General features: G+C 41.5%; 1 protein-coding gene across 1 annotated transcript; it reads left to right on the top strand.

Moving 5' to 3' along the window:
• The first annotated feature begins 7,117 nt into the window (after positions 1 to 7,117).
• On the top strand, positions 7,118 to 11,354 carry LOC115740704 (12-oxophytodienoate reductase 3). Its single transcript, XM_030674267.2, has 5 exons — positions 7,118 to 7,296; positions 7,448 to 7,588; positions 9,434 to 9,564; positions 9,900 to 10,082; positions 10,633 to 11,354. Exons 1-5 carry the CDS (start codon positions 7,223 to 7,225, stop codon positions 11,286 to 11,288), a joined length of 1,185 nt encoding a protein of 394 aa, XP_030530127.1. The 5' UTR covers positions 7,118 to 7,222; the 3' UTR covers positions 11,289 to 11,354.
• Positions 11,355 to 16,023: the final 4,669 nt, after the last annotated feature.

Below are 16,023 nucleotides of genomic sequence, written 5' to 3'. Positions count from 1 at the left end.
TTTCTATCAAGTTTTCTTAATAATACTAATTTGGCGTGGTAAATCTACTTGATCACGGGATGCCACATCGACAATTTCATGTAGCAAAAATAACGAAGTTGCTAATAGCATTCGACAAGAGGATCGAACCACATAAGTCAAACAAATTGAATGACTTGTTTAGATAGATCGGATAAACCGAGGGATTTAATTATGAAAAAGAATAGGACTCGATTACACAAAACACAAAAGTTGCGATACGAAAAAAGACAAACTCAACTCAGGATTTATGTCGACACTCGATTCAATAAACTCGCTTTGGCATTTATCACTAAATTTGCGAATGATAATCACTTATTAAAAAAAATCATCGGTTAATCATTTTCGGTCCACGACCCAATTTCAAGCCGTGAGAACTCTTCTTTCAAAGGAAATTAAACGTATTAGGATTTCTCACAAATTTATCGAGAATTGAGGAATAGAAAACAGATTATGATACCAATTTCATAATGTTTGAAGGAGAATTATACTTCAATAAATTAATGTTTAGGGCGTTGAGTCATAAAGCCAATCTATTAACTCAACTCATAGGAATTGGACCGCGCTAAACTTTCTTTCTTGTCCCTTTCGTCATAACCAATTTGGCGTCCCTATTTCTGACCGATGAATCGATTACCACTTATGGAAGATTTATTCCTTCAAATAGAAGAGATATTGAAAAATACTAAATGGTCTTTTTTTTTTGTATCTTTTACACGTTCTCAATGTATACTGTAAACTCAATTTTAATGTTGGCACGCCCGCCTCGTCTTGAATAATATACTTTCCCTTTATTTTTATCTTCAAGAAAAAGAAAATAGAAATGCCCCGATCTGATAATTAAATATTACGCCATGCGTTCATTTAACAGCTTAAACTTTAAAAATCGTCGGCACCGGGCTTACGAAAATATCACAAGGTATTAGAGGAGGAGATCCCGAGTTCAAAACATTTCAGGTCTTATTTGTCTCCCCAATTAATAAATTTCCATGATAGAGTAACTAAATATTAAAATGTGCCTTCATCTAGCAATCTAATGGCGGTGATCGCCCAAGTAACACCGATACGTCAATACATTATTTTTTAAAAAATAGAGCACTTTGACACGTTGGGACGCGTTATATATTAAATTTATATATAAAAAATATCAGCATGTCGAATGTCCGACACCCGTTGACCACCTGTGTTTCTTCTTTAGGTATTTTTGGGCTAGCTGGTTGTAAAAATTTTTGGATGGCTTGGTATATGATTTAAGTACATATTTTTTTTATAAATTTATATTTTAGCCTATAATTTATTGAAAATATTTAAAATTGACCTCATGCGTGTGGAAATGACTTATCAGAATATTGGACTCGCTTGTTTGGAATGCCTACCACTTGTCGAATGTCTGACACCTGTTGACCGCATGTAAGTTGCGAGTCGGAGAGTGTCGAACACATTGACAAGACACAGAGGCTTTCCGAAAGTATCTTTGCTTTTTAGGTGTGAGAGTTAGAAAGTCGTGAATACAAATCCTTACGGATCTTTTTCCTTTTTAGTGTAAAGGAGAAAGAAAAACCTCTTTTTTAACTGGCAGAGAACAGACAATAACCGAAGATTAAGGATAAAAACCAGAGTAAGGTGAAAAAGATAATAAAAAAACACGAGAAACCACCGATTCATGATGAAGCTAACATGGCGCAACATGGTTGCTACTCGATAGCTAAGGTGCCACACGTGTTCGACCATGATTCGAAGGACCACAAAAATCGATCCTACCTTTTGTAATAAAATAATTTAATCCCGATAAATTAAATCGACCCCAGGTTAAGAACTTCTTAATCAGTCCACCCCTACCTTGCTCGAGAAGCGATTAACTCGTATATTCTATTCGCAAAAAGTCTATTTTGGTCGTCACGTGCCCAACAACCGTAACATATTTAGGGTAATCCGTGATTGATCGGGCCATTAAACTTTCACTTCAATCACCCAACGGATTAATTTTTCTTTTCTTTTGATGAGTGACGTGCGCCGTTCTGAAATCCAACCATATCGGTGTGACAAACACGTGACACTAATGAGATACCAAGAAAATTGATTATGACACCATATTAACAGTTCGTTGGAGAAGGATAGGATTCTTGCTAATCAATTATAGTAATCGCTCGCGATTTAATGTCCGGAACAATAAAAGCCAAAATTCAATGACCTGATTATAAATTCCGTCCGATACGAGTGTCCCTTCATGATATTTATCGAACACATTTGTTTCTTAAAGAAAGAGAGAGGAGACAATTTTCCAGCACGCTTGTTAAGTCTTTTTTCTTTTCACCGACCGGGTCGCTTGGTGTCAATGCAGTATGATGATGAGACACATAAATAGTTACTTTCTATTCATGGATTGGATAGGGACCATCGTCGTTAGGATAAGCAAAAATGAATTAAAAATAAAGTTGTAGGGACCATTTTTAGATGGGGCCTCTCTAAAGGTAGGCTGATCACCATAATTGAAGGTTAAAAAATTGATTAAGATTCTTTAAGGTATGGGACAAAAGACGATAAAGAGCTATGGACCACATTGTTGCGTGTGTGTTTTGTACTAGTCTCTTGTCCGATATCTTCCTTGGAAAATTGTGAGCGCCACCATCCGTCGTCGCCATCAACCGCCGTCGCCCGTCACCATCACTGCACGATTCCGACCTCAGATACAGAGGTCGTGACTTCCAGATCTAAGGTTCTGGAAGCCACACGGCCACAATCTCCATTAGAGGTCGGCCGGAGGGGGAGAGAGAGAGAGCGAGAGGAGGAGGATGAAAATTTTAGGTGAGTTTCAATAAATCTAGAGGAGGTTTCGGCAAAGAAGGATCTCAATGTCCCAAAAGTGGCGATTTCCCCTCGTACTTCGCTGGAGGTCGGGCTATTTTGCTAAATAAGCGAGCCACGTCAGCATTTTTCTTGAGTAAACGAGCGGCATCGGCATTGAAGACGCAATGCGGCGACTTTTTTTTAATGGAGGCACTACATTTTCGTCACATTTTGAAAGTTGAGGTATTCTATTGAAACGAAAAAGAAAATTCAGGTACTTGATTGCAAAATGTATGAAAGTCCATGTACTTACGAGTTAGGATGCTGAACTATCACCTCATCTTCACGCTGTTCTCTTCCGTCACTTCTTTCTTGACGCTCCTACCGCGTGCATAGATTTTAGGTGCGAGCAAACATGCCTAAGTAAACTATACATGTTGAGTTAGAGTTTATGGGTAGGTGCGTCCATGCAAGTCATTTTCATTTTTCATGTGAAGTATATGTTTGAATTTCTTCCATTAGCATGTGATATCGCGTTATAAGGAGTTATCCCAAAGTCGCATAGTTTTCGAGAATAAGTTTCAAAAAATTTTACTGGCTTTGGAAAAAAATTGCCCTAAAAATTCAAAATTTATTGTACGGTGGTCAATTCAATCTTAAAATTTTCAATTTTGCCCATTTTGTCTTAACCTTTTGACTATTTGCCAGTGCAATCCCCCTAGCCTTAGTTTTGATCGAGAAATACTTACATGGATACCCCATCAATACCGACCGTCCTATGAGGCATAGCCCATGCTGATAGGTAGCGTCGACGTAGATAATTTTCACAATTTTTGAAAAATTTTATAAAGTTGTATCTTTTTTTCCTTTTATTTTATTTTCTTTTTTGTTCATTAAATTTCCAATCGACGACAATGGTCGGCTAGGGCATCACCCGCCTCACTTGGATCTTGGCGAGGGCGTCAACCCTTCCATGTGGCTAAAAACGGTTGCCGGCTACCGCCTACCGTAAAGTGGATGTGGAAAAAAAGAAAAAAGAATAGAAAAAAAAGGAAAAAAAAATTAAATTCAATCTAAAAAAAAGCAAAAATTATCTATGTCAATGCTGATCGAATAGACCATTCGATCGTGCTAAAGGACGGTCGATGCGACTGGGTATCCACGCAAGTACTTTCAACCAATATTAATTGTGAGAACTATATTAGCAAATCGTTGTAGACTAAATTGACAAAATTGAAAAGTTTAAAGTTAAATTCCGCCTCTCGACCCATTGCTAGCCAAGGGACCGCACCCTGGCTTCGAGGTAGGAGCGGTGATCCTCGACGCGCTCGTCAGGGGGTGGGGCGGCGATTGTCAAGGAATGGTGGAGTCATCAAAGGCTGACTGGTTTGGCGGGAAGTTCACAACATTGGAGGAGACTTTGAGCTCTAGCGAGTGGGTGGATCCCTGGTTGGGGCCGGAGGGAGACGATGAAGACTAAGGGCTGAAAAAGGAGAATGGGTTCTCTTACAAGCCCGACCCAATAAGTGGATTATTAGATGGGTTGAAAGAGGGTTTGACAACCCATCTGTTATGAACTTCTACCTTTAAAATTCATATTGACCTATATTTTGAATTTGAGATGGCCCTTGTATAACCCCCTTCACCACATATCGGTTAAAATATGGACTTGTGACCTATTTTGACAGCTCTAATTTTACGTATTTGATTCGTCGATGGCCGAAAAAAGTGATTGATGTGTTCATTACACACCTCGTCGCAGTTTTACTCAACGCATTTCGACTTTTACCGCTTCTATTTGAATCCCCACGTCACGAATTAAACACAAGCATTAAACGGAAAAAAAACCAATTGGGCCTCCTAGGCACGGATGGTAAAATCAAGTGAATATGAGTAAGCCATTCCTTCTTAGGTCAAACCCGCCCGAATCCGATTTTCAATCGAGGGCGACAGCCCGTGATCGAGCTAAGATTTTTTTCGGGTCCGAAGCCGGACCTACTCATCGAGGCCTCATGTCTAATCGTAGGTATGTATGCCCATAAAGTCTTCAGGCGTTTGGAAAATGTGCGGCTGCAAAAGAGATTAGTGGGTAGAATAGACATTTGAAAGTGTGGCTAAGCCCACTTTAGAGGTTTAACTTTGGACCACGTACGCAGTGGGAAGATAGCCGAAAAGATTGTGGGGGTGGTGTGAAAAAGCTTTTGATACGATGGATTTCGACCTAACCTTGATGGTTCACTTAAGGGCAAGGGGATATGAAAGGGTTGGTGCAAAGATGACCAAGCGGTCGACCAAACCATGCGGTTAACACCAAGACTTTTTTTTTTTTCCCCTCCGTATCACGACTTCCTTTTCTTCCGAACGTTCTCGTTTCGGGGTCGGTGAAAATCCGATCTATGGAGAGAATTCTGGATCGGATTCGAGATGCTTTTCACTGCGTGCGAAAATCGGTCTCGTCTAAATCTTCTCGGCTCCAACACATGATCGCTCGACTCCCATAAGACCAATAAGAGAAGATACTAAACGGAATCGGATCCTCATGGAGTGCATTAGTCGCCCACGGCGATCGTGGACCGAATCAACCCCCGTGGAAGCTCGACATGCTTTCCCTTGTTCGACATCAAACACAATCCAAGCTCGAGTTTTAAAAACAAAGGGGACATCTATGATGCTGGAACGGTGAATCGCGTGATTTCTTCTGCAAAATCAAACGTCAGCCCGACCGGGTTGACCGTGATCAGCTCCATACCAAGCAGGAAAAAAAAAGGTAATATAACCAATTCAACAGAGTGAAGCCAAAAAATTCCGCCCCCCCCAATTCGGGTCGGTGGATTTCCAATCGGGCCGTTTCGTTCGATGTTCACAAGGGTCGGAGCTGAACCGACCCATCATCGATCAAGAGGCTTTGGCCCCTTGGGGGCGCGAATCAAGGAGCCCGAGAAAAACAACATTGCCGGCCGCCAATGGGTCAGCCAGCAATCATTTCATACAGCGCTAAAAACATGTCTACCTTCGACCCATGCAGTGCATGTGCGAAAATCCAATTTTTAAAACGAGAAAGGTCTGCCCGCGTTGGCGGGGCCCACCCGTCTCGGATTCGTTCCAATCTGTCCACGAGCCCCCACAACCTCGTACAGTGCACCTTACACGTTTCACGAGCCCCCAAATCTTTAAATTTTTGCTTTTTGCTTCTTCTTTTTTCTCCTTAACTTGTTCCCATTAAATTACTCATTTGATACTCTCGAAAAAAAAAAAGTCATACACTTTAATTCATATCACGTGGCTTAAACCCGGTTTGCGCTAATTTTCCTCCTCCTTTTTTTTTTTATACTTCTTTTGTCTTTTTTATATAAAATTTATTTTATTTTCTTCTTGGTCCTACTCACGGCTAAAGTACACTACAAGTGTCAAAACTTGTGTATGACGCTTACTTTTGTGTCAAAACCTTCAAAAAGATCACTTAAGTGTTACTTTTTTTGAAAAACACTCACTCTGATTTGAGCCGACGTGACTTGTCGGAATTGACACCGAAGTAAGATTTTTTTTAAAAAAAATTGGCACTTAAGTGATCGTTTTGAAAGTTTTGACACTAAAGTTATAGTTTTTTTAAAAAAAAAATGACACTTAAGTGATTGTTTTGATACTAAAGTGAACTCCGTACACAAATTTTGACACTCATAATGTACTCAAGCCTCCTCCTCATGGTATTTTCTTTAATATTTTTAAAATGAAAAAATAAATGATTTCTCTCGTCAAGATTTGAATATATTGACAAAGTTCTACCTTCTCGGTGTTCCGCAAAGTGCCAGTACTGCAAAAAATAACAAAAAGTAAAGAAAATAAAAAAGAATATAGAAGTCGCTCCAAACTGCTTTGACTAAGAATCTCAGTCAAGGAGATACCAAAAAATGTATAAGATGAGGAATGACGAAAACGAACTATCACAAAAGCTTAATTTATGCTGGAAACACAATGGTCGAAGGGAAATGACCACCGCGACTCAACTCCCTCCTCGGCTCGACAATTCAATAGGATTTCATAAAAATTGCACTTAATAATGCAAGAATTCGAGTTTTGAAATGTAAATTCAACTCTGTATTTTGAAGATTAACCATATCTATCGATTAGATTTTAATCAATAATAAGGATTCAATTTTGAAGCGTGGGTTCATCCATTGTCGTGGCGCTTAAGAAGATCATTACATCCTAATGACCTTTTTCTAACCGGTCCAATTCTTTTACGCCTTAAATAAGATCTTGACCGTCCAAAAGCATCTCAATTATTGAACCATCGTCTCTCTCTCTCTCTCCTCTCCACTCATCTCCGATGCATCTATAAAACCCCACCCCTCCGATTCGCATTCGGCTCGCCGTTCAACTTCGACCACCGCCGCCCACCGCCGCAACCGTGTCGTCCATGGTGAGTAGAGACATGGCGGAGTCCGACCTCTTCACTCCGTACAAGATGAGCAAGTTCGACCTCTCTCACCGGTCAGTCAACTCCTCCGATCTCCCTCGCTTTCCTCGGGCTCGGGCTCGGGCGCGGCTCGGCTCCGCCCGATTAACGCTTTCCGCCCGAGAATCCGAGTCCGGAAGCTATGTTCGTGTCTTACGTGGGTAGTACTTTTTGGGTGGTTGGCAGGATCGTGCTGGCGCCGATGACGAGGTGCAGGGCTCTGGGCGGGATCCCGCGGCCGGCGATGGCGGAGTACTACTCGCAGAGGTCGACGCCCGGCGGGTTCCTCATCTCCGAGGGGACCATGATCTCCGACACTGCGGCTGGGTCAGTTCCGTAATTTCCCGTTCTGGTCGTCGCGTGCTTTTTCTTCATTTTTTTCAAAGAGAGTAAAAAAAGGAGTTTGGCTGGAATTGCATGGGTGGGAGGATCGTCGGTGATTGGTCGGGGGCCCCACCCCCCTGATATTATATTCCCCCCAAGCCCCAACTTTTTACTTGAATTCCCCGTCGATCCCGTGTATGGGAGAAATTTCCGACCCGGACCCGGATCACGTACCCGAAATAATCGTGTCCGCTGATCACGTGGGGTCCGCGTTCATTCGGAGTCCACATGATCACCGGTCGTGATGAACCGCGTTCGGTTCCCGGTGGAATCACGCTACGATACGCTTGTGACAGTGTTAGCGATTTTTAATGTGAATTAGTACTATAGGTTAGTGACTTTCGTTATTGAATCAATGACTTTTCAAAACACGATCTATTTGCGCAGCCAAAACATTTTGACTCTCAATTCGGTGAATTGCTAAGTCCGCTATCGTCACATGGCAAAATAAAATTAGATATAATCTTACAGCATGTCTGGATTGATTTTTTACAATTGCTTCTCTAAATATTGCGGCGGTATGTATATATATATATATATTTTAAATTTGCATACGACTTTTTCATTTTTTTTTTTTGAAATTCGCATTATATTCTACATGGTGGGGCAAGCAAAAGGGTATTTTCCATTTGTGTTGGAGTATAGGGAACAATTAAGAATGAGCAAAAAGTACTCTGTTGCTTACAATATTATTCATGTTTCGGAAAAAATTCGGAACAATTAAGTGGGAATTTATATATCATCATTTCCACATTGATTTTGAAGTGCGAAAATAAAAAAATCTAAATGCATGAGTTGCAAAATCTGGATTAATGGTCCGATTTTTTTGAAGGAAGAATTTGAAACTTCGAAAAACTAGTTAATGCATGAAAAACGCTTTTCGTGAGCTGAAAATAATAAGTTTAGATCGGAGGAAAACTTATGTCTGTTCCGGCAAGAAGTACATAAACTCTCCCCCAAACAATTAGGCAAATGAGAACTAACCATCAAAAAGTAAATTTGACGCGCCTTAAATGAGCATGATTTATGTACTACATAAGGCGCAAACTGTAGCATCCCTTTACGTCCTCATTAAGATTTTGCCGCATTATCGTGTATATCGCATGGTCGTGTCGCGGTAAATGAAATTGTAACCCCTAATCTTAAAAAGCATTTTATGTGCCGATTATATCACGTGACAATGGTGACGTGGCGCAACGGACTGACCACAATGGTCGGCGCGCTATGAACCTCGTCTTTCTTGGCGTCTGTGTGTGAAACGTCTCACCCACAATGGAAGATGATAATCCCTCGGTGACACCATATCATCATGTCAAATAGCATGAAAGGTTTCAAAATGGTCCTTTGCATCTCCTTCTCTACAGAGAGGAGTGTTCAGCAGTAGAAGTTGGCATGAAAAAAAGTCTGGCAAATATGTTCTCGGCTGTCTGAATGGGTAATGTATTCGTGCCAAATAAAGTCGAGATGAATGTAACGAATCGAGAGAACGAATCATAAGTATGTGGATTATAAGATTCGAAATGGGATTTTGCGCGACACCCACACCCTGGATTAACTCAGATGACGTGTTGTCCGCTTTGGTCTGTCCCTGTACCGAGCGCTACGATTTTGTTCCCAGGAGGTTATCCATCCTTTCGGGATAGGACGGGCTAAAGCGGACAATAACTCGAGCTAGTTAATGTCATGTTATGAGATCTCTTTCGTATAGTTGAGGGGAGTTCTCTTCACTTGATCTTTAGATTTTGTCGCCATCTTATTTGGAACTGGTGGATCTGCTTTTGAACGCAGGTTCCCGCATGTCCCTGGAATCTACAACGAAGAGCAAGTGAGAGCATGGAAGAAGGTGGTGGATTCTGTTCATGCCCAAGGCAGCGTTATCTTCTGTCAACTTTGGCACGTCGGCCGTGCCTCCCATCACGGTACACCGTTCTCTCTTTAATTTTGGTCAATGATGAGAACACGAGATCGTCAGTGATGTTGGATTCTCTGCGTCCGTTTTTGGTTTCTTTGTGCTCTTGCAGCCTTTTCTTTGCCAGCTTTTTGCATCTGAGTGAACTGTGCTGAACTAGTCACATAATCAGGAAACTGCGGAGGCCGTACCGGGTCCCGTGGAAAATGCAAATTTCAATGTGATCATTGCGCTGCAATTTATGACCACGAAAGTCTGCATAAGATTTCCTTTTTCGCAAATGGAATATTTGTGTTCTTGATGTGCTGACCAGTTCCTGCTTTGGAACTCATCGAATTTGATCAGTTTATCAGCCCGGGGAAGCCGCCCCGTTGTCGTCGACAGACAAGCCGATAACTCAGAGGTGGAGGATCCTGATGCCGGATGTGTCTCATGCCATTTATCCCAAACCCAGGGCTCTGAACCACTCTGAGATACAGGACATGGTTGAGCATTATCGCCGGGCTGCCATAAACGCCATTCGAGCTGGTTAGTCCACGGACCGCCTTATCTTCATTAGTTCCAGCAGAAGAGTTTCCCTTTAACGATTTTGCCGCCTCCGAAGGCTTAGTATTTGCGGCGCTTTCCGATAAAGAAATTGCAGCTCAAATCGAACTTAGTTTATACTTCCCAAACCCCATGTTCAGGTAAAACTGAAACCGGCATAATTGGAATAGAGAAAGTGTTCAATCTACTGGCAGGGTGGGACCTCATAGAGAAAGCTTTGGTGAGACATGATGGATGTTTTTACAGTTGCTTCATCGTCAAATGCTTTTGCTTTCTTGTCTTGTCTTTTGGTGGAAAAGCATCATCCAAAGGGGGACATATTGAGTGAAGAATAGTGCCCTGATTCTCTAACTTTTGCCATATTGCGTGGTTTATCCTTTCTGCCATTACTTGAAGGTTTCTCAATGTTGAATGTCTGCAATTATTTATGTTTTTGCTGAGAATCTAAGACATGACGAATATTCGGATTTCGTGAAATCTAAAACTCGGTCCCCGCGAGGTCTGAAAGTTAGATATTCTTGACATGAATCAGGATTCGATGGAATTGAGATACATGGAGCGCATGGCTACCTCATTGATCAATTCTTGAAGGACGGGATCAATGACCGGACAGATGAATATGGCGGGTCCATTGGAAACAGATGCAAATTCATAATACAGGTTGTCAAAGCTGTGGCGATGGCCATCGGTCCGGATCGAGTCGGAGTTAGGATATCGCCGGCAATCGATCACCTCGATGCCGTGGACTCCGATCCCCCTAAGCTGGGCCTTGCCGTCATCGAGAGGCTCAACAAGCTTCAGCTGGAGCTTGACTCGAGGCTGGCTTATCTCCACGTGACTCAGCCACGGTACGTGGCTTATGGCCAAACGGAATCCGGCCGACTCGGGAGCGAGGACGAGGAGGCCCAATTGATGAGGACTTGGAGGAGGACTTATCAGGGCACTTTCATTTGCAGCGGAGGGTTCACGCGGGAGCTCGGCATGAAAGCCATAGCCGACGGCGATGCAGATCTGGTATCATTCGGTCGTCTTTTCATTGCCAACCCTGATCTGGTCTTGAGATTTAAGATGAATGCACCTTTGAACAAGTATGTTAGGAAGACTTTCTACACCCCAGATCCTGTTGTGGGGTACACAGACTACCCTTTCCTAGAAAGCGGGAAGCGGAATTTGCGGTCGCTCCTATGAGTCCACGGCTAGGTTTTTTGTCCAGATTATTACTGTTGTGTAATAAGATGCTGTGTTTCGCTTTTACTTGGTGGGATTGAATTTGCTAACCGGAAGACGGAGACAGACGGTTCTTTCGCAAAAAATTTTTCCTAGTGCTTTAGCCTCAGCTGCAAATATAAGATTCTGGAATGCAGACGTAGATAACAGGGGATCCAGTTTACCAGGTTATTGAACTGTCTATTGATACGCATTGCAGCTTCCAAGTTACACATGATGAGATCATATCTCCGGAACAGTCCACAGCACACGGCAAAAGACGGCGCCGGAGATGAGTTGTGTCTATTGGAGCTACGAAAAAATGGGGTAAACTGGAGTTTTATCAGGATAGAAGAGACCGAAATTTTGTTCGACGCCAGGAAATTTTAGATCCTCGTTGAACATTGCGAATATGGTACCATGCAAGTGGCTATCTGGTCGCTTTGGCGTCCCTTTCCCCTCTACGATTTTCTTCATGAAGTTTTTGTTGTAAGTCAGCGCGAGTTTCGGCGTTGTGAAATTTCCATTTCCAGCTGAAGGCCAACCAGACTCGGAGATTGCCACGCCCACGTTAGGGAAATTCTCTCGCTCCATCGCTGCGTAATAAGCATCCACCATCGCATCGAGCAAGTTCCAGTAGCTTAAGTCCCCATCGTGAACCACTGGTCCCGGCGCGGTGAACTGCGCATAGTCCAATCTTATGTTGGTGGGATCGGCAGCATAGGCAAAGTAAGGGAACACATTGATCAACAAAGGGGCATGATTGTCAGACAGAAACTGCAGGATGCCGGGCAATGAGCACTTCGCATCGGCGGTGAATGCACCACTTGAGGGTGGGTAAGAAGCTCCAAGGACGGTCCCCGTGACCGCAGTGGTCAGTGCCACAGATGAGAAACTGGAGCCGCTGAGGGCGCTTTGTAGATTCTGCATCGCGGGCAACACGCACTGGGCCAATTCGCCGGGGATGACCTCGTTGCCTACGGCTATGTACTTGATGTTCACAGCTTGGTAGGGCATAACATGAACATCGATCCACGACTTGGCAGCTTCCACGCTCGATGCCAAGTTGTGCAGGTCTTCGTTTTTCGTTCCTAAGATCACGCTGATGCCAGAGTTTGCTAGAGCTAGGAGTGCTTTGGGGTTGGGATCATAAAGCCGTATCGTCCCGATGTTGTGATCCTTGTACAGCTGTATAACCTCGGCCGGGGGAGGCAGGTTGTCTCCCAACATTCCATAGCAGACGCCAAAGGCGGGCTGTGCATCTGCAGTGAGAATTTGGCTGAGGAGAGACGCCACCAAAACCGACGCCGCGAACACCACGAGAAGTGCTGCCATTTCTAGGACTCCCGAATCCTGTTTTGACATTCAAGTCAGAGCGAAACATCAGGAAGAGATTTAAATTCCAAGGCAATCAAAGTTTCCCCAACCCATAATTACAGCAGAAGGAGGTTTTAACCAAAACGGCTGTCATGGTTCGGAAGAGATCAACGCCGAAGCTACTTGTAAAGTACATGGTTCGACGTGTTTCGTCTCTCAGAAAGCTAAATAAGCCGGAGATTCATATATGCGCCTTAAAGACTTCCATGCGAGGCTAGAACTATGATCAACGCGTAGCTGGTTATCGAGTCACGCACAAGTGGTGAGGATCAATCTACGATAAATCTCTCCCTAATTGCTAAACATTCTTTTCGACCGACAAACCGCAAAATGAACAATGCAGGAAGTTGCAAGGCAGCCTTACCACAGAGACCAAAGAGAACTTCTGTGAAGGAAAAAATAGAGCAGTACTTCTTTATTTATGAAGCCTACCCATTAACACACACTGATTTTCACTAGGGATGTGGATAACTCATGAGTTGGTATTTTGCCTGTTTCTTTCTTCTGTCATATGGAAAAACACACGTTTCTCTGGGAAAATATCCCTTTAACGAAACCGTTTTCATGGGAAAGTCTCTTATGGTAATTTTCACTGGGCAGCGAGCAAATTAGGTAAAGGGATAAGTTGTTAACACTTTGGAACCTGGAAAACTTCCCAAAATGGTCGGTTCAAATGTCCAACCTTCGTTTTCTTCAGCCCCACCCGCCATGTCCTTCTGGTGTTGAACTGGCACACACTGCTCCACGGTCACATTCTTGTGTAAGATTCCGTTCTCTTCGCCAAAAAGACAAATGATTTGAAAAATGATTTTTAAAAAATAATCGCTTGTATTGCTTATAAAAATGAATGAGTAAAATATATTTCATCGTGCATGAAATGTTTAGACATAAATTGCTGTTGATAATGAAAACGTTCGGCATTGACTAATTATTTACAAGCGATGATTTTCAAAAAGTGCTTTCCGAGATCATCTATTTTCCTTGAAACAAGCAGACTAGACGACAATTTATGTTTAATTATTTTTGTGGACGAGTAAAAATTCGTTCGTTTGCTTTTGTAAGAGATACGAGCTATAATTTTTACGGAAACATGTTTCAAGTCTTTCACTTTTGGTGAAACAAATATGCCCTTAGGCTCCGTTCGTTTAGCAAAAAATGAGGTGTTTTTGAAATTTTTTTTCCAGAAAACCATTTTCTAGGAAAATGATAATATTTACTGGCACTCGGCTAAAACCCGAAAATGACCTAGAAAATATTTTTTGTTTTTCAGTATGCACTCCATTTAATAAATTTTATTTCTATTTTATTGTTTTTCTTATCTGTAAAATGCTATTTTTTTCTCTTTTCTCTTTTGTCTTTTCCTCTCTTCTGCTGGTCACCACCATGGCAACCACTAGTGACTAGCTGCAAGAGAGCTCGAGCCTTGCCTCCCTAGATCCGGCAAGGCTTGTCTTCGCTGGCCCTTGGCCATAGCCGAGGACGAGCAAATGAAGAAGGAAAAATAAAATAAAAATAAAAAGAGAGAAAAAAAAACTCAATTTAAAAAATAAAAATAATTAAAAATAAAGGAAATGTGAAAGAAATGAGGAAGGAAAGATGAGGGGCCTACTGTTGAATGTGTTTTTTTTTTCCATAAGAGGAAAATGTTTCATTGACTCATTTATTTTCCGTAAACCGAATGTCGAAAAATCTAAAAAATATTTTTCTGTAGAACTGAACGGATCCTCCCAACCGTGTAAGGTATCCGATCAACCTTAAAAAAAAAAAAAAATCGGTGGTGATTTCATTTGCACATGCCACCCGACCACACCAAAGGTCAAACCCGATACTTCAATCCCATTGCGATTTGGAAAGGGCCTAGCAGGGCCCGAGCTAAGCCCATTCTTGAGGCTTAGCGGTCCATTAGCTCAATTTTTTGGGATCTGATTACGACACTGGCAAGGCCTTGGTGGAGATTCAAATGAAGAAGATGGACTAGAAAAAGAAAGAAAGGAAAAAAGGAAGAAGATGAACAAGAAAAAGAAAGAAAAGGCAAAAAAAGGAAGAAGATAAGAAGATGAACCAGAAAAAGAAAGAAAGGAAAAAAGAAAAAAATAAAGAATTTGAAAAAATTATTAAAAATTGACCCGTCGGTGCCGACAGGTTAAAATTGGCCGGATGGAATGATTTGGCACAAATACAAGAAGTTTATGATTGAATTGATACAAAAAAAAAGGTTTATGATTAAATTGGCACAAATACAAATGTTTAGGATTGAGTTGATAAAACTAAAAGGTCTAGGATTGAATTGGCAGAAGTATAATAGGTTTAGGATTTTTTCGACAATTTTTCCAATTTTTGTTCACATTCATGTTTCGTACTCTCTACATCAGGATCCCGTTATTGATTACCGCGACATATTTCATGAGTAATGTGAACTAAAGAAAAAAATTGTTACTGAATTTTTGCTAAGTATCGCTGGCATGTATGGATTCTCCATCTACGAAAGTGGTGCCACTCCGAATCAAAGTAGATTCTCAGGACAAGGTAATGAATTTTGCTAGCTAATCCTGAGAAAATCGTCTGAAAAATCCTAAACTTCTATAGGGTGTCCAATTCAACCCTAAAAATATAAATTGTGCTATTTTAATCCTAAACATATTACACAACAGTTATTTCAATCATAAACCTTTCAATTTTATCAATTTTGTCCTACACCTATTGTATGACAGCTAATTCAAGAACAAGTCTTTCAATTGTGCCAGTTTAGTCCTAAACCTTTTTGACAATTTGCCAATTTATTTTTAAACCTTGAAACGGACTATCAATATAGTTCTTCTAGCTAATTTTGGCCGAAAATCGCTGACGTGATAATCTAATAAGTGTTGGCAATCCTATGTGGTGCATGCAGCGTTGACATGGTTTCCAGTTACTTTTTGGCTATATGGAATGAATTGGCACAAATACAAAAGGTTTAAGATTTAATTGATAAAAAAAATTAAAACTTAATTGGCACAATTGTAATAAATTTAGGAGTTTTTGGTAATTTTTCCACTAAATTACTGTGTACAGGAATCTGAATATGTATGCTATGTTCAGATGCTCAGGTTTTCAAGATTCTCTGTCAATGTGATTGTCAAATGTTTCTGCTCGTCTTAAATTTGATCTGTTGGGTGGTATTTTGCACCAACTTATCAAACCAAACTAAGTCGTTTCTTATTCTGATCACTACCAGACGATTTCACTGTTGTTAAGCACATTGGTGGATGTCTTTGGGAAGGACTCACAACCTCACTTAGCTTCACCATTGACATGCGACATGTGATGCGACATGACAAGCCGACTCTTCATTTATCAAAAA

This window comes from Rhodamnia argentea, chromosome 4 (assembly GCF_020921035.1).
Source record: "Rhodamnia argentea isolate NSW1041297 chromosome 4, ASM2092103v1, whole genome shotgun sequence".
Taxonomy (NCBI): Eukaryota; Viridiplantae; Streptophyta; class Magnoliopsida; order Myrtales; family Myrtaceae; genus Rhodamnia; species Rhodamnia argentea.
This window is presented reverse-complemented; position numbering and strand designations above follow the sequence as displayed.